This window comes from Melospiza georgiana, chromosome 13, assembly GCF_028018845.1.
Source record: "Melospiza georgiana isolate bMelGeo1 chromosome 13, bMelGeo1.pri, whole genome shotgun sequence".
Lineage (NCBI taxonomy): Eukaryota > Metazoa > Chordata > Aves > Passeriformes > Passerellidae > Melospiza > Melospiza georgiana.
Genome location: NC_080442.1, coordinates 452,311 through 473,923, shown reverse-complemented (window position 1 = coordinate 473,923; position 21,613 = coordinate 452,311). Strand labels below are relative to the sequence as shown.

The 21,613-nt window shown below is 39.8% G+C and overlaps 1 protein-coding gene across 3 annotated transcripts in view; it reads left to right on the top strand.

The window, feature by feature from the left end:
* OTUD7A (OTU deubiquitinase 7A) overlaps positions 1 to 12,295 on the top strand; it is a 108,217-nt gene extending 95,922 nt beyond the window's left edge. For 2 of the 3 annotated variants that reach the window (XM_058033084.1, XM_058033086.1), the window contains one exon: positions 1,413 to 12,295. In XM_058033084.1, coding sequence (XP_057889067.1) covers positions 1,413 to 2,846 — 1,434 coding nt within the window. In that variant the 3' untranslated portion in view covers positions 2,847 to 12,295. The remainder of the gene's footprint in view (positions 1 to 1,412) is intronic. The other variant, XM_058033085.1, reaches the window with a different exon arrangement.
* The last annotated feature ends 9,318 nt before the right edge of the window (positions 12,296 to 21,613 follow it).

The following is a 21,613-nucleotide window of genomic DNA, read 5'->3' as shown; positions in this document are numbered from 1 at the left end:
AGCCATAGTAAAATATCTGTATTGTATAAGTGGCCTATGAGTCTCAGTAAAATATGTGTATTGTATAAGTAGCCTTGTCCTGATCCTAGTTGTTCTAAATGAGCTGCAGCTGTGATATCCTTAATTAAACAGCAGCTGTAGATAATGAAAATAACTGAAATAAAAAGAAGTTAGCCAGTCAAAGAGAACCTTAGAAGAGCCCTGACAAAGAAGCAAAAACAACACTGCTGTGAAAAGCTGCTTGTAAGAAAACCACCCAGAAAATATAAGACTCTAAAAATATGATAACAACAATATGATAACAACAAAAATGGTCCTGCACTTGTAAGTGGTGAGCCCTTGTGGAACCTGGGGTACGTCTGCCTTTGGAGAGGTACATTTGCTGCATGATCATGGTCAGGTCACTGCAGCACTTTCCCCTCTGCTCTGCTCCCAACTGAGTGTTGGGGTGCTCAGGGCTTCCTGGGAGAGAGGACATGTAAGTACCCAGGGACAATGACGGCAGGTATTTCTATACCAGAAGTATACACAAGTACAGAGCTTACCCTCCCCATGTCCTTGTAGCCAGTTGAATATTTCAGATTTATCTCTAGCAGATTTTAGGTTCATGGTGCCTGAAAGCAAGACTGTTCTGCAGCAGTACATGAACAGAGTCCTGTTTTAAAGTACCCTAGGATTCATGTTATTGCATTTTCAAGGAAGGTGCTTTATCATGTAACTTAAAATATAAAGTGGATCTCAGACTTATGACCAGTTTTATCTGCATTGCCTTTCCAATAAACATGAATACACATCTTTGTATTCCTCAGCCTACTTGCTTGAGTTTAATGTTTGATATTTCATATGAGATGTTTAGCTCTGGTGCATCCTCCCTTTAATTTTCATGCACCAGAGACCTAAATAAATAAAAAGTCAATTTAAATAAGCTGGATTTTGAACATAATCAATTTTGAAATACTGGTGCACACAGGTTTGTGTGCTGTATGCCCCTCACAGCTTTCAGCAGCAGCTCATTCCCCTTCCATTGCATCTTCCCCAGCTCCTTTCCCGTGGCCTGGGGGACAGCCTACACTGCTGATCCTCCCTGTCCTGGCTCTCTGGGGCAGGAGGGAACTCGCTTTCCCCCATGACTCAGGCACAGACTTTCACAGAGCATCTGAGTGACTGACCTCTATTCTACAAATGTGTCTGAAATGAGCCAAAAGCTACTTAGGAACAAGCAAAATACATAGTAAGCACAGTTAGAAAAGCTTTATTTAGTGATGGAACCAGTCAAAAATGTCAATGCATAAATTAAAAAGTGTATTTAAAATCAGTGTCAAAATCTGTATTGAATTTGGGGTAGGTATTTTTGCACCAACTCCTGTATGAAATGGATTTTGCTGTATCTAATTATAATTCCTTTTCCATAGCAGGCCCCTTTGGCTCAACCAGAATCCCCTACAGCTTCTGCTGGAGAAGACGTGCAGTCTCTGGCTGACTCCATGGACTCAGACCGAGAGTCCATCTGTAGTAATTCCAATGGCAATAACGGCAAAAACAGTAAAGAAAAAGAAAAGGACAAACAAAGGAAAGATAAAGACAAAACCAGGACGGATTCAGTTGCTAATAAAATAGGAAGCCTCAGTAAAACCCTGGGAATTAAACTGAAAAAGAACATGGGTGGTCTTGGAGGTCTGGTGCACGGGAAGATGAGCAGAGCCAATTCAGGGAATGGAAAAAATGGTGACACAGTAGAGAAAGTCAAAGAGAAGAAGTCCAAGTCTCGCAAAGGGAGCAAAGAGGAATCTGGACAGTCTGCGAGCACGTCTCCATCAGAGAAGACCACTCCATCTCCGACTGACAGAGCCAGCAGCTCCCCCACTGAAAAGGTGAACACTAAACCCTTTTCTGACAAGCAGTCTGACCCATGGAAGTACAGCACAGACGTGAAACTCAGCCTAAATATTTTGAGAGCTGCCATGCAGGGTGAACGAAAGTTTATTTTTGCTGGCCTTCTTTTGACCAGTCACAGGCATCAGTTCCACGAGGAGATGATCGGCTATTACCTGACCAGTGCCCAGGAGCGCTTCAATGCAGAACAGGAACAGAAAAGAAAGGAAGCTGAGAAAAAGGCTGTGCTGAATGGCTCCTCTAGTAGGAAACTGGAGCCAGAGGCATTTTCAAAAGAAAAATTAGAACCATCTCCTCAGGATAGGGCATCACCCGTCTTACCTCAAAGCCATACAACCCAACTGGTTTTAAAGTTTAAAGACCGCACTAGTCCCACTCCCGGGTCCTTTTCTTCACCCAGCAACGGTGCCAAGAGAAGCGGCCCCATCCCGGTGTCTGCCCACTATAGCCATACCCCCCCCGTTCAAAGGCAAAGTGTCATCCATTTGCATGACGTCAACTCCAAGCCATCGAGCTTCCAGGATGATACCTACAAGCCAGTGGTTGGCACCCTGAAAACTTGTGCCACCTACCCCCAGCAGAACAGGTCGCTGTCCTCGCAGAGCTACAGCCCCGCACGGCTGCCCGGGATGCGCACGGTGAACACGGTGGAGTCGCTGAGCTACGCCAGGCCGGCCGAACACAAGTCCCAGACCTACACCAACGGCTTCAACACGGGGGACGTCAGAGACTGCTTGGAGTACGCTGACGAGGACGCTTCTCAGAGCTGGCTGAACAACGACAAAAACCAAGGCAGAAGCACAGTTTGCCCAATATATTCCATCCAGCAGAACCGCTGTAAGAAGGAGAACTGTTCCTTTTATGGTCGTCCTGAGACTGAAAATTACTGTTCCTACTGCTACAAAGAGGAGTTAAAGCGCAGGGAGAGGGACAGCAAGGGACACAGGCATTGAGGATTCTTCCATGACTACTTAGTTTTACCATTTTCTTACCTACAAAGTAAACAGTGTTGGATTGCAGTAAAAGGAATCCTTAAAGAATAAAGGATTGATGAGTAAATAGTGTCTAGCTCTTCGCTTTTCTGGGGCAATGAGGAAATAATAGGAATAATTTATCATAAAAATATTATTTTCCATTTTGTCAGTGTCTTTTTTACATGTACTGGTAAGCTGAAGGGTTGTTTACTCCTTTGTCAGTGCAGTGTATATGTTTGGTCAAAAGTTTACTAATGGTGCCTGAATTTACACTGACATCACTCAGGTAGTAGAATGATAGGGGAACGTCATACTAGTGAAGATGTGGTGTTGTAGTAGGGTAGTATCTGCCTTGCAGACATTTGAACTTATATAGGTATAGAGTATTTTTTCCTTAGTAAAACCTAAATTTTTCATAGCCTTTTTTTTTAGGAGGGTAGTGATTTTGCATACTGCACATTTTTAACATGGCAGCATATTGCATTGCTACTAATGTTTGTATATTTCAGTCTGAAATTGAATGATTTGAGAAAAATGGGAGTGAAAGGTCTGAATTCATGAGGGCTGTAGGTCATCTTAATTTTCAGTTCTTGTTCTTACCAATTATTTCTAAATTTTCATTGAAAAAAAAAAAGTAGATTTGAGCCACTTTTGTTTGCACTGAGTTTTTAAAGAGGTTTTATAAGAACATTCAATATGACTTCATGTCCCCAAGCCCCCACACCATATCGTTCTGCACACCTGAATTTCAGAAGTATTTCCGTTGATGTTAAAATACAGAAAAATGTTACAAGAAAATATTTTTAAAAATTACTAGGTATGGAAAATTTGATGACTAGCTAGGAAATTTAGAATCATTCTAGACTCCAACTGCTTGCCAAAACCAATGCAATGCATCAAGTTATTGCCTTAGCTAGTGCATGAACCTAATCATTATTTACTTATTCCTTCTGAACATTATTGAGTGATAATTATTGCAAGTGTAACTACTTGAGCCTTTCTTGAAGACTGTTGGCTCCTCCTCTTTTCAAGTCTCCTAGAGTGAGTCATCTTCCCCCCCAGGAGGCTCCCAGATGGCTGTAAAATGCCTCCAGCAGGAATGGCAGCTCCTTGCACAGATTTGCACACGTCTGAGATCCAAATATTTACATGTTTGCAATACTTCTGAAAATAAAACTTTGCTCACAGAAGCATTTCTGCAAAGCAGACACTGCAGATACTGTTGAAGTAGATGGATGCCATGAGGAAGTTTTCTGGGATACAGCTCTGGGTTTGCACCCCTCCACCATCAACTGGCAGAATGCAGAACAGGAACTCTTTGGTGATGTTACCCTTGTGAACAATGGCTCATTTTAAGAGCCAGTTTTGCATAACAGGTGAAAGTACTGCCTTCAGGGCTGCTGACTCTGCCACCTCAAGGTGCAGAACAGGAGTTCTGCCTTCCTCATTAGGGAATAACACTTTTCTGGTCCACACAGGAAAGATTCTTTGCCAAAGAGTCTCCATTTCTGATTATTTGCTTGTTGCAGCCCAATTTTAATTCTTGACAACGGTGGCCCATTGCATACAGTTAATCCTAATTAACCCTGAAAACCAAGTCCCCTGTGAAACAAGATACACAAACTTCTGCTGCTGTGTCCTGGCTTTCAGAAAAAGCATGTGAGCTTTTCCAGTGTCCCAGACTGGTAGAACTGAGAACATATTTAAAATTGACCATATTTTTAGGTTTTCTGCTGAATGGGAGTTTTCAAAATAAGTTAGCTGTTCCATGAATCCAGACCTGTACTTTGTACTTCTTACTGTATACTAAGCATACACTGAATCTTACTGAACTTGCATTCCTTCATGAAAGGGAAATATTGGTATTTGTTAAAGCTCCATGTGACTTCTGTCCTTGAGGTAAGCACCTTCCAAATGCCATGACTCCTGTTGCATACTCTGGTAAGCAGTGTCCTGTTTTGCTTTGCTGTTGTGATTATTACATTTAAGTTCTAATTGTCAAAGAAAACTGGGATTGCAAATTATTCTAAAACAAGCCAGACCACATTAAAAGAAATTCAGTATTATACCTGATTGTATCTGCTGCTGAGACTGAGAAAACTGGCAGGATAAGACTTCAAGAAAAACAGAAATATTTAAGAATTCTTAGGGCATTAGAGTAGCAGAACTGTGTGATACTCTAAGAATAATTTCTGTGTAAAGTTGTCCTTAAGAAATATTACATTAGCAGCAAACCACACCAGCCCATGTGCTTAAGTGAGTTACATCTGTTCTGAATGAGGAAAAAAGCAGTACATGTGTAAAAATAAGCAATTACCATAAAATTTTGCTGTTTCCCATTTTCACTGGACTTGTTTCTATAGTATGTTTTTAAGATCTTCTCATAAAAGAAAGAGATTTACAACTGGTCAGCATTTAGGTATAATTTACTCTGTTCTGAATTATTTAATACATCGTGCTTGTGTGTTAGATTATTTTGAAAAGTTAGTCGGTCTTGTCTGTGTGGGGTACCAAACCTGAGTGTTCATTATCATCCTCAGGACACTCAGATATTTCAATAAATATTTACCTCTATAGGATTGCTCACTTTAAAATATCTGTTGTATGAAATACTGACAGAACCCTTTTTAGTTGTGCTTATTTCCTTAGAATCTTTTTGTTGGGATATCTTTGAATAATTTTCTAATTGCTGTTTTCTTTTAGAATTCTCTTCAAACATTATTTCTGTTTCTGGGCTTTGTGGCAGCTGTGCCATAGCTGTCATTAAACAGACCAAACATGCAGAAACTGTGCCCTCCTCCTGAAGAAGTGTTGTTCCATTAAAAGAAGACTGTAACTATAGAAGAAAATTTTCTACTTATTTTTTTAGAGAGAATCCCCAATTGCTTGTGAGTTGCATTCATCAGGGCTGAAAGACATTGTGCCATTCTTTAGCTACATGCTAGAGGTAATTATATTTGGATGTTTTTTTCTGTTGTACTGTATGCTAACCTCTCAGTGCTCTTTTGCTTTATTTTTCCTGACAATTGGAAGTGTTTGCAGCCCACAAACCAGCCAGGCCTGTGCCTGATCTGCTCTCCCTACACCCTCCAGAGCTGTAGAGTTCCCACATAGTCCCAGATATAGACAAATCAGCTTTGCTTTGGAGGGATCCTACTCATTCCTTCTGTTAGCCCGACTGGCTGCAATGCACACGTGTATTTTTGCATTTGTATGTGCTTTCCCCCCCTCTCCTCTTGATATTGATTCAGCATTTGTCACTGCAGTCCAGATTTCGGAAGTACAGAGTAAATACTGGGTAGGCTACACCTTCCCAGATGGATCACCAGGAAATATTTAGGTTGGAGGAAGCTGGAATTCTTTTAAAGTGTGAATGTGCAATTTTTCTAATTTAAAAAAGGCTTAAACCTATTATGCAATTTTTTTTTTTTTACTTTGTTCTAAACTCTGATGCAAATGTCGGTTTGTAACAGAGGATACCTGTGATACATAATGGGTTTCAGTCATGCTTTATATTAAAGTTTCATTTTAAATTATTAATACAGAGTTAATAAACCACTGTTAGAGTTTACTAATATATTTTCAAAGGTGGGTGTCAGTTGTAGCATATGGCTAACAAGCAGCTCATTCAGAAGATTTTGTAGGTTGTCAAAAGTAACTTCAGATTTTGGATTTTAAAGCAATTGGTGAACCTTTTGTTCTAGAAATACAATGGCAATATTGTCCCAGCTTTCTTTAGCAATTAGTTGCTTCTTCCTGAATCAAAAGTAACATGAGGAGCATCAGTAAAAGAAAGGTGCTGTACTTGAAAAGCTTTGTGTTGCTGGTATCCTAGAAGTCTAAGCAGGCCAAGTGGAGCGTTCAGGGTGTTTGTGGGGCTGGGAGCTAAGGTGTGAGCAGTGCAGCGCTGCCCAGGACCGTCACAGCCGGCTGCAGGGCCCGGAGGGCTGCTCCTCATCTGCTGGGGTGGTGAACGTGCAGGTATCAAAACACAGCACAGAGCTGACAAACACTGCCCTCCACCTCCCCTCTTTGACACAGCCACACTGGTGCTCACCTTCACCAGTGGGACTGCTCTCCCTGACAGCAAGCAGGCTGCTTCTCTTCAGAAACTCTCAGCAAGTGTTACACAAGAAATGTTTTTGATGGAGGCCTGAGCCTTTGGCAGTGCCTGCTCCCCACAGGCTGCCTACCTTCCTCTTCCAAGGAGACAGTGGATGAGAATTCTGCCTGAGGAGTAGAGAGAAGCCTTAGGTCTGTTTGGGCTACCTTTGCTGTCCTCTGCAGTGCGTGGACAGAATCCCATTAGCAGTGGGGGCCTTAAACCAGGTGCTTCATTGACATGTAAAACATTGCAAACTGGCTAGTAAGGGAGTACGGTCTTGATAGCACTGTGAGTGTTTTGCACAGCTGAAAACCCATATGTTCATAGAAACCACAATGATCTCAAATAAACATAAGTCCAGAGAGGCAAAATAACTGATGCTGATTGTAGATGGCGTTTTAGCTTAGTGTATTTTAAGTCTCTGTCAGTGTATTTGAAGAGTATTTGTTTTAAGGAATGGCAGCTTATGTGGAGGATCACCAAACTATAGCATAGAAATGAAATTATTTCAGTAACAGACACTAATATCTATTTTAATTTGCACATGGATTTCCAGTGTATTTAACTAAAATATTATATTGTTAAAAATGAGAGGAAAACAACACAAAGGTGTTTGTAAGTATGTTCTATTTCTAGACTTAAGGCTGTATTATGTTGGAATTCTACAAGCCAAGTTTAAATTGTAATATAGAAATTATTTTTATATTATTTTCAAAATATGTTATAGAGCAATATTTTGCACCTTTATTATAAACAGGGTCATCATTTTAGTGGGTTACTTTCAGAAATGCTGGTAGAAATTAACCATGAAAAGAAAGCTTTGTAAATGTACTTGTTTTTAACTGCTCTGTCTGTTGTGCACATTGTATCTAATATGAGTTGAAGATACATTTTTTTTTTTCAATTGAAAAGCTTTAAATTTTTCTTTATATATTTTGGTACAACACTGTTCCTCTCTATTTAATTCTCTTCCAACCCTAGCCAATAGCCACTTTTATAAGCAGCTTCTGAATAACATGCATCTGGAAAATTTCCTTACCAAGTGAAACATTTCTGCACAGGTATTGATTGACTTGGGACATTCATGATACACCCTGAACCCATTGGAGTAGGATTTGTTTGGGTTTTTTTTTTAAAGAATCAGCTGTTTATTATTCCTTCAGAATGAAAGTCAAGAATGAATGCAACCATTTAGCATCTGGAATAAAAAAATCACTCTAGATCATGGAAATGTCATCCCTAATTGGCAGGTACATCCTCTTAATATGTATCAAGTAGGCATTAGCTTCTTGCAGATTGAAGTGTTCAGATTTTATTTCTTCATAGTTCTTTTTACTGTACATATTAATTACTGATGAACTGTGCAAAGAAAAAGACTTCACAAACTAATGCCTATGTTAAATTAGAAGTCTGTGTAGTTTTTTAAATTCCCTAACTTTTTTGGTTTAGTTTGTTGGGATTTGTTTGTTTAAGAATTACTATTAAGGTATTTACTGCAACCAAAATTTTCAAACCTAGATACCTAATGACTGTGCATCTGGGTTTCTCCTGATCAGTAGACTGTTTTTAAGGTGTACTGAGCATCAGTTTGTGTAGGAAGAAAAGCTCCCTCTTGGTTTCAGAAAATCAATTGAGTGTTACTCAAACACATATTCAGGTCTTTTCCTTATTAGCACTCTACACTTCTTTTCAGTCAGTGGAATTTACATTTTATCTTTAGCGTTCTTCCATGTGGGAACAAATAGTTGGGCTTATTCATAAAATGATTGTTTGAGTATGGAGAGACTTGCCTTGTACCAAAACACCACATAATTGTTTAACTGTTGCATTCTTAATGGGGCTCTTGTATTCCACTGCTGGGGTGGGGAAATAAGACCTTATTTTTTCCTTGGGTATCATGATCCTGTTCTTTGTCTGGTTGGGTTATTCCTCTGAAGTGAATATGCTGTTCTGATTGCTGTTTTCTGATGGTTTATCTCACATTACCTGAATGCCTGTACTGTACCAAGAGAATTGAAATGGCTGATGCACATTTGCACTGTGGAACAGGCCATGTGGGTTAAAGCCACCGTGTTCCAAACAGCCTTAAAGTTATGACTCTCTGGGGACTGAGAGTCACTTAACTGGATGCAGCCTCTGTCCTACTTCCTCATTTAACCATGACTGTAAAACTTTCAAGCCTGCTGTAGTCTGTGTGTCTCTAGACACATTTATCTGAATACCCTGTAATCTTAACAGAAAATTTTCTTTAAAATATTGTGCTTCTTTGATGAGTGTTAATGTGTTAGGAAACCTTAGTCAAAAGAGGAGATGGAGTAAAACCAGAGAAATTACTGTGGCTAGTGGAGGAACCAGGGCACCAAAATACTAAAAAGGGGGAAATTATTAAGATGTATCAAAGCCTATTTCCTGTCAACATTGTATGTTTTGTAGATCTTCCTGTATTCTGGGAAAACAGAGAAATGTTTTTGCCATTCATCTCTGCATCTAATGGAGCCTCTTTGTTGCAGAGGTTTGCTCTTGGGAAAGACAAGAGAAAAGGAAGTAGTCTTCCCTTCTTAAAGCAAATTCTAGAGGCAGAATCATCTGAGATTGCAAAAATATGATCCAATGTTGGAACTGAATAGTGCCTAACTCTTACGTGCATTCTGTATTTAATTTTCATTTTGCCCCTTTCAAACACCATTTCTTTAGAAAAAGAAGGATGGGGAAATTAAGAGACTGAGCTTGTATGTTAATGATCCAGTTCTTCCTTCTTTCACATGTGGAATCTATATAAACATGAGAAGAGTTACACTAGAGTTGCACTTACCCTGCTGAGAGGTAAAAGCCACCAAATAGGTAAATTCCATGAAATTGCGTTGCCACAGAGTAAAATGGAACCTTTGCCTGATGAAGGCTGACAGCATGTCAGCAGCCTGAGAGCCATGGCTGCCGTAGCTGAAACAGCAGCTCTTGGTCATTCTTGCCTTTAACACAGGTGCAGTTCACTCTGGCCCACGGTGTCTGAACAGTATCTTTGTAGTAAAGATGAAGTGAAACACTGCCTTGCTGCCATTTGCTTCCAGGTTTGAGTAACAAAAAGCCTCTTCCCCATGCTTTTGGTTAAAATATGCAGGAGATGCAGCAGCAGTATGTGGCATCTCACGCTCAGAGAATGCCCCACATCTCCTTTCAATGGGCTTTGCAATCAGGTATGAATTGAAACACAGCCATGTGGGCGTCACAGAAGCGCTCTCATCTCTCAACTTTGAAAATTGTGTGCACTTTAAATACTAACAAAAATGGAGCAATGGTTTTATTGTTTATTTGCTCAAGATTCTGAGTAGTGTAAATACAGTCTTTGTATAATGCACAGTGTGTGTACAGTACAGAAGTGCTTTTCCCTCAGAGCCACCGGAGAGTTTTGCATGCACACGGTGCCCAACTCTGCCCACTCACCCTAACCAAGGGGAACAAACAGGATTTAGGCCTAGACTAAATAATGGATGAAATTAGCCACATAGACCTAAACAGCTGTGAGTACCCAACTGAAATGTTCTAGGCCAACTTTGACAGCTTTGTACAAAACTCCATCCTAATGACTGAGATTAGGTTTGTGCTTTTTCCTGGGGAGGAGCAATTACTTCTGTGTCTTTTCCAAGCCCATTGCTCTTAGTCTCTAACTCCTGTGTTTGTAATGTGCCAGGCTTAGCATGATTCAGCTAGGAAGCAGTTTTTAAAATCTCCATAGAGCTCTTGTTTTCTTTTTGGAATCCATCTCGAGTTTTACTTTGCATTTAATTTTAAGACATACAATATTATGAACTTTTCATAATGCCTTGAATTTGTCTCTTGTGGGGCTGAAAGACTTTGTTCTCCTTGGGAGGCCTTGTTCTTCTTCATTGAGTCTTGTGACTAACACTTTTGTATGGAAAAAATTGAATGAACCATTGAAAGTATCTCTGCTGTTTACATGTACTTCTGCCATTTGGTACACATTGTGTTGTTAAAACCCAATGCCTCTCAGACATGGGCAAAGCTTGAAGGACAGTCTGAAGTACTAGATGCAAAAGGTATATGTAGTTAATTCATCAGAACTCCACTGTTGCTATTATAGAATATGCCCCCCCCAATTGTTTGTACATATTTTTTCCTATTGCTAACTTTTGTTTAATCTTCTGTTTCCTTAGACAAATTCTAAAGCTCTTTGTCCTTAAAGCCTGTGATAGATTTTCCAGTAAAGATTTGGTTTTGCAGTTCAGGTTGCATATAGAGTGGCTTGTGTCCCAAACAAGAATTAAGGTAACAGATGTTGCACCCTTGGCTTAAAAAAGTATTTTTACTCATTAACTGAGAGTCTCTGTTCAATTATAACCAAAGCTAATTATATAAAGTTTAAAGTGTCAGGACTGGTAATGTGACTCTACCTAATAACCTGACCAACTCAGCGTTTTTAACCCATAGAAATGTACAATAAATGTATTTGTATTTGAAGTCTATTTCAAAGAAATTAGTTGGCTCTCACTGGGGCTTAAGAAAATGTTAATAAAGAATAAAGTAAGTCGCTCTGATTTTGGTTGGCTGAGAATTCAACTTCTTCATAGTCTTATCACTCCTCATTTTTCAGAGTCTGAGTTTCTTGTTGCCTAATATAAGTTTATGCTCTTTTAGCAAATATTGACTTAGGCTTTCAATAAACTATGTAATAGAAATTACAGAAATTTATTTATAGCTGAAATTACTCTTCATGTTTTTTGTTTGATCATTTTCATGCAAAAATGAATTAAGTTTTCTTTTCCCATTTCCCCTCCGTATTTATAATTTCAAAACACACTTAGTTGCAGTCACCTTTCTCTGCAAAAGAAAACAGTTGATCATTTTTAAGCTGACTGCCATATTGTTTGAATCCACTGTTAAAAAGAAACAGGAGCATTAATTAACATTCAAGAATAAGAAATATTTCTTGTTGTGAAAAATGTGAGTTCTTGAGAACCTTTTCTACATACAGTTTTCATTCAAGTTAAATGTCATTTTTAATCTGATCCATACTTTGACAAAGATGATGTGTAAGAGCTGTTTTTAGCAGTTGGATTGTTACTTTGTAAAGTATTAAAGCACTAAACCAATTTTTGCAATAGGTAGTAAAACTTGCTTTTGTTTTGAAAAACTTCCAGTTATAACTGTTGCACTTTTTATAGCAGAACTGTATTTAATTTCTTTCTTTTATGAAAGATTACTCAAAGTAACTGATAGCTCTGTAATCTGTGTGAATTGGCTTCTCCATTATTTGAATCTGAGAGAAGCTATGATGCCTATTCAATAAAATTAACTTATTTCTAAAGTACCTGTTTGCTTGAATTCTTGTTTGTGCTTTCTCTGTGCTCTCTCAGGGTGATGCTGGACAGACCCAGGGAAGAAGCAGGGACAAGGGTAAGGGGCTGCTGCAATTTGGGAGGGCAATTGGCTCAGCACAACCTTGTGTGCTGCTGCCATAAAGTGCATTTAAATATCAAATTGAGTCCCTTTCCCAAAACTCCATCTAGCCTGGATACCTTGCTGAAATCAAGCTGTTAATTCTGTTACCTCAGAGGAAACAAAATGAAAGTAGTTCAAGCAGCCTAACATTGCTATAAACCCTAGATCAGGAGCAAGTACAAGTCCTGTGGGAAAGATTTCATTTCTCTTGCCTGTTGTAGGGGCTAATTCTCTCTTATCGAATTTCAGTGTATGTGGGGGGATAGAATGTAAGAAAATAAAGACAGTGCAGAAGATAATCTCAGCCTGAGGAAGTGCAGCTGTATCAATCACCAAAGATTAGGAACAGGCCTGCCCTTAACAGGCACAGCTGTGTCCAACAAGGATGAGTGCTGTACAAGAGTGGGGTAGCTGGGTGAGAAGGGAACTCGAGTTTGTTGCTCTGCTGTGAGGAGGAAGGAGTCATGCTCTGAGGAGATGACCATGAGAAATCACCGAGAAGGTCTGGAGCTTTTGCAATACGATGACAAGTGTACATCAGAAATGGTGACAATGGAATTGCACCATTGAAAAACGTCTGTGTCACAGTTACTCAGGTCAGGGACACACTGGAAATGAAGAAGGCATTACAGGGGCTGCCCCTTGAGGGAAATAAATGAAGGAAAAAGACCAAGGGTAGCTTGAGTGAACAATTTAAAGCAGCAGAAGGAACCTGAAATGGAAGTAGAGGCTGTGGTTGACGTGCCAGCCATGTGCCTCTGAGGAGGGATGATGAAGGCTGCTTCAATGACTTAGAGGGCTACACTAGCACCTGATAATAATGGTTTACAGAACTACTGAACAGCTAATCAAAACTCACAAAGTGCTGTGAATCTAAGACAAAAAAAAAAAGTGGCAGTGGCCAGTGAAGGACCCCGCTATTAATACATTTCAATTAGAAGGTAAATACCAAGGTGACACACACCTTGTTCTGATAATTTTCCAGAATTTCTGTGTGCTAGCTGGGTTTGAATACAGTAACAAACACTTTCCACAAGGCTGGCTACTATGTTACCAAGTGTGTTATACATTTGCCATTAGAGTAAAGAATTTGCAGGGTTGAGAGAACAGGACACATCCAAGAAGGAAGATGGTTTTTAAGCAGGGCTGTGCTCATCTGCTGTTTCTGCTACAGCATCCAGATCCTTTCTGTGGAGCAGAATGTAGCTATGGAGGAAAATACTGATGTTTTTCCTAAGAATCTCCTATCTCAGGCCACAAAACCACTTTTCTGGCCTTATAATTGTTCTGTACTTCAGGCAGATTATTTGAAGGACCTGGTGAAAGTGCTGCATAGCTTAGCTGTGATTTTTTTTTCACTGTGTAACTTTATGTACAGGCCTGGGCATGTTCTCAGGTCCCAGCTGGCCCTCCCAAAGCCAGATCACAACACCCAGAGAAGAGGGAGCCTAAGCACAGTACAGACTTAGCCAAATACACAGCCACAGCACAGCTGTGACTAAGGCTGGCCATTCAGCTGTGCCTTTACTTCTATTTAATAGTAAAGTGGTGAAGTGCTGTCTCCTTGAAAAGCTTCCCCTCTCTTAGCAAACACCACATAACACGCAATTTTTACAGTGACTGGGAGCATATTTTTACTTCTGAAGTACAGCCCTTCCATTTTGGATCTCCTTAATCACAGTGATTTTGTGGAGAATAACAAATTTCCCATTCCTAGATTTAAAACTTGACTTTTTTCCTTATTTCCTTCAGCATTAATTATCCCTCCTAAAAATAGACAGGTGTGGTCCAAAAATATCCAGTGGAGCCTTAATGAAAGGTTTCTTGCAGGGAAGCCAACAGCCAGACCTGATTTATTCACCCAGTCTTTTTGTTTTTGCAGACCCACCCTGCACTAGGTTCCTGTTTCCAGGCTTGCCTCTTATTTGCTCACCCGGTTAATCAGCACAGCTGCCTGCAAGCACATGTGAAGTGGAAGCCATCCCCTACGCAGTCTTCTGGGGAGGTTGCAAAGGTGGGGAGTGTGGCTGCCTTCAAACCTTCTGCCCCTGAGAGAGGCTCCTCTCGTGCAGGGAGGAAGGTGCATGTAGGTCATTTCCTTTGGGGAACCTGCCAAGCTGCTGTGCCTGGGAGCATGGGTGTCTCCCTTGGCTGGCCCTGTAAGCTGGCAGCAGAGGAGGGACGGCATTCCTGAACGAAACTTTCTTCTTTCTTCTTCTGTCCAGTCATCCTGTTCCTCTCAGCAGGCTGCAAACACCATTTGTACAGCAACCCCAGAGAGGGAAACCTTGGGATTTGTTACAAGACTTCCGAAGTCAACAAAAGGCTTGGAAGTTAAACCAAACCTGCAAGGCCTTGCAACTTCATGGATCATTTCAGAGGGTTTGAGTTGGTTCTCAAACTCAGCTCTGAGGAGTGGTAATTCTGTCTTTTGGTGCAGGAAGTCTTGATACAGCCTGAGTTTGGGGCCAGCCACTTGTGGGTGTGCCCATCTCACTACTCCCCTCTGGGCAGATGGTAGCTGTGATGTTGATTCTTAGATGTATGTTAGCTTCCAAGTGTGGCATTTCGAGAGTCCCAAACTGACATCTTTTTTGCAAAGGGTGAGGCATGAGGCTTGAGAAAAAAAATGCAGGGCCTTTGAAGTGCAAGGCTTTGAAGTTAAAAAAAAGCTAGCAAATTCCTGCTGCAGTTCACTGTCTGTGGAAAATCTGGAAGCTAAGACTTTTGACCAAAGAGGCTGGATAATGTTTAAAAGGAACAGACTGGGGAAGTGTGGGTTTAATGTTTTACCTGTTTATGCAGTGGTGGAGAAGGTGAGCTTGATTCAAAGAGTGTGTACCAAAAAACACTGTCAGCCTCTGCCTTCCTTCTCTTCCACTGTGAGATTGAGTGCATTCAGATCACGGATAAAAAATGTGTGTGGTGGAAGGGGGAGGGAAGGAATTTCTCTCTTCCCGTTGCTATTGTGTTTTGTTATGTTTTGTGTCTGTTCAGTTTGTCTCCAGGATCAGAGAAGTGACTCAGAAAGTTATTTCCACAATAGGAGAGCATGGGAAAACACAAACATTAGTCTCTTAAAGACACACAGCCCTGTTTACCACACACTGACATGCCTCACTTTCTGACTGCTGGAATTGCTACCACATGAGCTACCTTTCTCCTTTCTTTAGAACCCTATCAGGATTTTGCACCTTAGGCCTTTCCTTTTGTCTCTAGAAAATTACATCAAACTCCCCTACCCTCTACTCCTTATTTTTCTATACTTATTTTCCCCCTCTTTAACTTACCTTCCCCATTTATTGCACCTCTCATCTGTTCCTCACATAGGTTCATCTCATCCCTCTTTCCATGCTCCCGTGCACATGGAAGCCTCCACCAGCACCATCTCCTATGTCCTTCAGCTGGGCCTTTTTTCTCAATGGTGTCCTCATATCCACCAACTTGGCAGTACCACACCTTCCCTCCGGGAGATGTCCCAGTCCCACCTGGTATGCCTCTGAACAAGCCAGCCTGGGCTCTATGAACCTTTGGGACCCTTTGGAGTATTCCCTGTAGGTCCTAGTGCTGCAGGCCCAGACCTGCTGTGCTGTGCTCGGCCAAGCATGATCATCCAGTGATGCAGTGAAGAAACCTGGTAAGCAACAGCATCCTGGAGCCTCCCTTAGTCCCAGCCCCTGGTGCCAACCCCTCCTTTTTGACTGAATAGTTGTTTCAGCCAGCAGGAGCCAAAGATTAAATCTAACTTCTGCCAGTGCCAACCAGGTGGGACAAGTTGATCCTTTATTTACAATTATGATGAGGTAGCAATTATACTCTCGGGCTCTTTTCTCTTGGTGAGGTAGAGCTATTACTAAGCTCAGTGGTTTGGTTTTGTTAGCACACCTTTGGGGCCTGCTCTTGCCTATAACCCCCATCAGGTTCTCTTGTGTGTCTCCCTTTTTTTTTTTTTTTTTTTTTTTTTTTTTTTTTTTTAAAAACTTGTTTAAATAATCTTGTTCTCTCAGTTGCCCAAAGCACAGATCTGCCCCATAGCCTGTGTTCAGTCATGCTTCTCTCTTCCTCCTTGCTGCTCACATATATGGGCATCCAGACTCCATCCTTTTTCTGCTGCATGCATTGAGAAACCTATTCAGAAAATTCCTCCCTTTCTCTTTATCCTCTTAGCTGCGCCAGCAATGCAGTGTAGCTGGCTAAACACATATGCTTGCCTGCTTCAACTCTTGCTTAGCTCCCTTCTCTGCTGCTCTTGGAAAACATGCTCCAGTTTCTGCTCATCTCCAAAGGTGCTGCCTTGCTTGCTTACTCTGAAATTCTGCAGGAAGCCCCACATGGATTCTGGTGCTGTACAAGCCTCTCAAGTCAGCTGCTACAAACACTTGTCTCATTGTCTTCACCTCATTTTTATTTCAGTCTTCATCTTCTCTCACATTTTTATCTCTTTCTATTGACTGTGTATGTATATTTATGTCACTTTAATCTCTTACAGTCAACTAGCAAATCATGCCATGGGTGTGGTTCCTTGAAAAGCCAGCACAGTGAATCTTAAGGTGGATTACTTTGAAGACAGAAATTATACACAGGCAAATGGAAATAGGAAAATCCCACCCTAATTCTAGCACTATTCTTGCTTCTCTTCTGAAATGCTGGACTCCTGCCAAGTCTATGAACATTTCATGGCAAACACTGAGTCACAGGCAAGACAGAAACCCTTGCAAGACAGAAAAAGGAGGCAGGAGAGATGCACACTCCTTGCATTTAGGAACCTGGAGAGGAGAAGCAGGACAGAATGTGTTAATGCACATTTCAGACCAAGGGTACCTGGGCAGGGAGGCACATTACAGTATCAAGGCAGCAACTCCAGACTATGTACAGGCATGGTCCTTTGGAGGGAATTGTTTCCCTTTTCTTCCTTCTAGCAAGTTCAGGAAACAATCTCTGACTGCACTTCTGTTATCAAACACGAGGTGGATCTTTCATTGTAGGAAGACTTTGGGAATGCCACTGTTTAGGGCCTGTTGTAACAAACAGTGCCTAGAAGCATTGTGTAACCTCTATTCTCTAGAAACTTCACATTCCTTCCTTCACATCTGCCAATGCCTTATGTTTTTGAGAAAGTTGCTCAAATTTGTGTTTCAATTTTCTTATCTTTAAAATTAGGAAAGAACATTTCAGGATACTGTGAGGTTACATTACTGTTTTGACATGGTATTGCCACTTGCAGAGATGATATCAGAAATTTGCAAAGAACTGAGCTTTGAAAGAAAGGATGGCTGACTCTCTGAACTTTAGGTCACACATATCAATCCCATAACCATCTTGTAAAAATTGCAATATATACCACCTTTGAGAAAGGAATTTCACTTTGCAACTACAAAATACCAGCTAAAGCACAGAATACAAAGCAAACATCACAAAAACTTTCAAACATTAAAAGAAATCCCATTTTAAACAATAGCACTGGGTGAAATTTAAATAAAGACACCAAACAAGATATCAAGTCTCAAATGAACAGCAGAAATATTAATAATTGATGCTTTTTAGGTGATAAATAGAGAAGGAAATTAATAGAAAACCAATATTTCATAGTTATAAGTTTTATTTTCGAAAATCTAAACCTCACTAACCATGCATACAAGTTAAGACAATATTTTACAGTTCTTAATTTTCTTCCTTATTAATTTTTTTCCTTTTATAGTTGCATAGGACATTATCACAATATATAACTATGCAATACAAAATACATAAAAAGTTACAGCAGAGCAAGAATAGATAAACATATAACTGTACAACTGTAATACTTCAATGTAGTGATTTAAAGAGTTCAAAAGTGAGCCACAGAAGCTTTCATGTGCTGCTGACAAGCCTGTACAAGTGAGGGTGACACTGGCAGCTTTACAGCTCACTGCAGCTGAAAGTTTAGCTGTGAACACATGCACGCTCCCCCACTTGGGCATGTGCTGCTGGAAAAGCACATGTGCACGCACACACATGTCCCCCACGTGTACAATGTACACAAGTAAATGCACCTGTAACCAGAGATGAAACTCAACCACAAATCTCCAACAGGTTCAAAAAGTCCAAATGCAATGGCATGTGGATCTAGGAATTTGGTTCAGGCCCATCACTAGTTATAATGAAATAGATATCTATTTTTGCTCTGTGGTCATCTCTTCATTAGTCAGTGTGTAGTATAAACACACTGCTGTGTATTTATGTATACACACATACATTATACGATATACACATATATATCTATTTATATATATATATGTGCATATGCTTATATAAATCCATATATATAAATAAATATATATTTATAAAAACCTATACCAGTGGATGGGCTTTTGCATTCTATATTCTGGCTTATGGGATAAACAAGAATAATTTGGGTATTTTATTCTGCCTAAGGCTATAGCTCTTATCCCCGAGAGTTACAAATACCGATGTTCATCATACCATTCACTGACATAGACTAGATGTTAGCACCTAATGCACAAACAGATGGTGTGATGGAGTAAAAGAGCACCTGAAAGTTAGTTTGTAGGCATGACCTGATGAAATTAGTAAATCTAATGGCAATGAAAAGGCAAAAACAACACTGCACTTCACAAAGTACAAATCCTGTAACTCATTACAAACCACTGGAGACGAGCAGTTATGAAACAGGTATGCTCCTCACACAGCCTTTACTGCCTGGCTGTGTGAGACAAGGAGAGTGCTGAATATCTGGGTAGAGGGTGATGAGGTTTAAAGGTATGCAGAGGCTTTTATAGTTACAACTTCTTGCAAGGGTTAATGCAGTAAAGAGGGTGGGATACAGACAGGAATTAGGCATTACCATCAAACAGAGGCTTCTGATGACTTGTCATAAATATATACCTTTGCAGTTACGTAAACAGGTACTAGGTATGTATTGTAAAAGCAAGGAATAATTAATTTGCAGATACAAAAAATTCTCACAAAATCTAGCTGCCAGGAATTTACCAAGACTGCTTTCTAAGAAGCAGGATGGAAACTGAATTCATGTTGCCATTAGGCCTTTGCATAGGGAGAGGTTAATGGAAGGGGTGAATGAGTTTCTAAGAGCATCTTCAGTTTCACCTGGTAGCGAGGTGATGATTTTCACTTGCACCTATTTCCTGTAGAAAGGCAGTCCAACACAACACTTAGAGAAGTTAGAATCATGGCTGGAGAAAAACAAACTTTCCAGGGCTTTCTTAATAATAATAAAGCTGTTGCTATAATCTGAAATGGAAAAAACAATCACAGCAATGTTGTATTTTGTGAGAACACCTCAACAGATTGCACGGGGAAAGGAGGAGGCAGGAGAGATGCACACTCCCCCAGATGGAGAAACCTGCACTTTGCCAGAGCACTATTTCCTGAGTGTGACATGTTTGTTGCTGTGCCAGAAGATCAATTTAGATTACACTGCTGGGTGAAACAACAGAAAGGTAAGAATCTGAGGTTAGTTTGGATCAGCAAACAGATTTAAAAACATAATTTGAGCTATTCTGACTTCTCATGTCTGCAAAACTCAGGAGGAACCATTACGAGAATGGAGTCCTATGACCTTGCTGATCATCAGACATTTCTAGCAGATGCTAGAAAACCCCATTCTTTTCTCATATGAAAATATTAAGAGAAGTTTTTGTTTACATTCAATTTTGGAAAATACTAGTGGTTTGGAATTTATCATTTTATCCTAAAACTATAAAGTTTTAAACCTCTAATGGAAATATTTGAAACTCTATCTGGGATTTTAAAACACAGTAACTTGACTGTCAGCCTAATACATCCTGAGCTATTTACAGCTGAGATGTAAAAACAAAACAGTTTTAATGACCAATTTCAGAGTATTTTCTGAAATTGTTCTTATGTTGGCTATATACAGGCCCATGGTGTTCTCATTAAAAGAACTGACTTAACTGAAAATTTTACTTTGAAGCAATTTATTTTCTCCTGCTTAAACTTGAAAAATTATTAGTAAAATCTATGAAGTATATGAGTAAAATATTACTTAACTGTTTGAGTTAGAGATTACATAGTTCTCTGTCCCTCAGATTAGGTTGTCCCAAAATCTTTATATCCTATAATCTCAGTAGTGATAAAACCTGGTGCAAATATTCCTTCTTCAGGCTAGTAAAACAACTTGTTTGTTATGCATAAACTGATTCATGCGGAATTATTAAGTCCTAAATAAATGAAATTGAGTGGCTCCTCCTTTCCTGAAGATTAAATGATGCTCTTGTTTGAACAGGTGATTTTACAGCAAAATGAACTGGGAACATGAAGCCTATAATGTTTGCCAATACTGAGTGCTCCTTTTGATTTTCTTGTTCCCCCGCTTCTCCATATACCTCTCTTAAGGTATAATGATAATGAGAAATGAGTTTGACTTGTTTTGAAGTATGTGCACAAGACAGAAGTGACCTGTAGAATTCCGTGAGCTAGATGTCTGAAATGTCTCTCCACTAACTGCAGCACAAGAGCACTTCTAGGAGTGACAGAAATTATTGGAATATGAATTCCTGTTACCTGAATTCTATCAAGTTGTTAAAATTGTGTCTCTCAGCACATGACATTAAAAAAAAAAAGAAAATAGGAAATCTTTTGAGGCCAACAGATCTGGTTTTCCCCTAACTCCAGAGCTTGGGCAACTCACCACATTAACTCCATTTGTCATCTTGCAAAAAACCCTTACTGTGTTCTTTCATTTTCTGTGAAATGAAACAGTAGAATTGTGCCTGTCACAACTTCCAATTCAAAGGGGGAAATTAACAGAGGTGAAATCTGGAGCAAATGAACGTGAAAAAAATACCGAAACATCTGCATTTGTTTAGATTTATAGTTGTATTTGTATTGATAAATACTCAGAGTATTTATTTGTACAAATAATAGAAGGTGTAGTATTAGGAATAATGTATATTATGGAAGTACCTATGAAACTACTTGGAAATCTATATTAGCTTCTCACAGTTAACATACAGTACAATAAAACCTTGCAAAACTGGATCAATGCAAAGCAGCAAGTAAGATACAGGTTCAAGGGGAATGTGGAGGCATTCACTTAATATCAAATGACTGGTTTGGCATAGAGAGTTTCTTTTCACCATGCTACACTTAACTGCATTTATACCCTACAGAAAAAAAAAAAAAACCCAAAACCAAACAGCAAAAA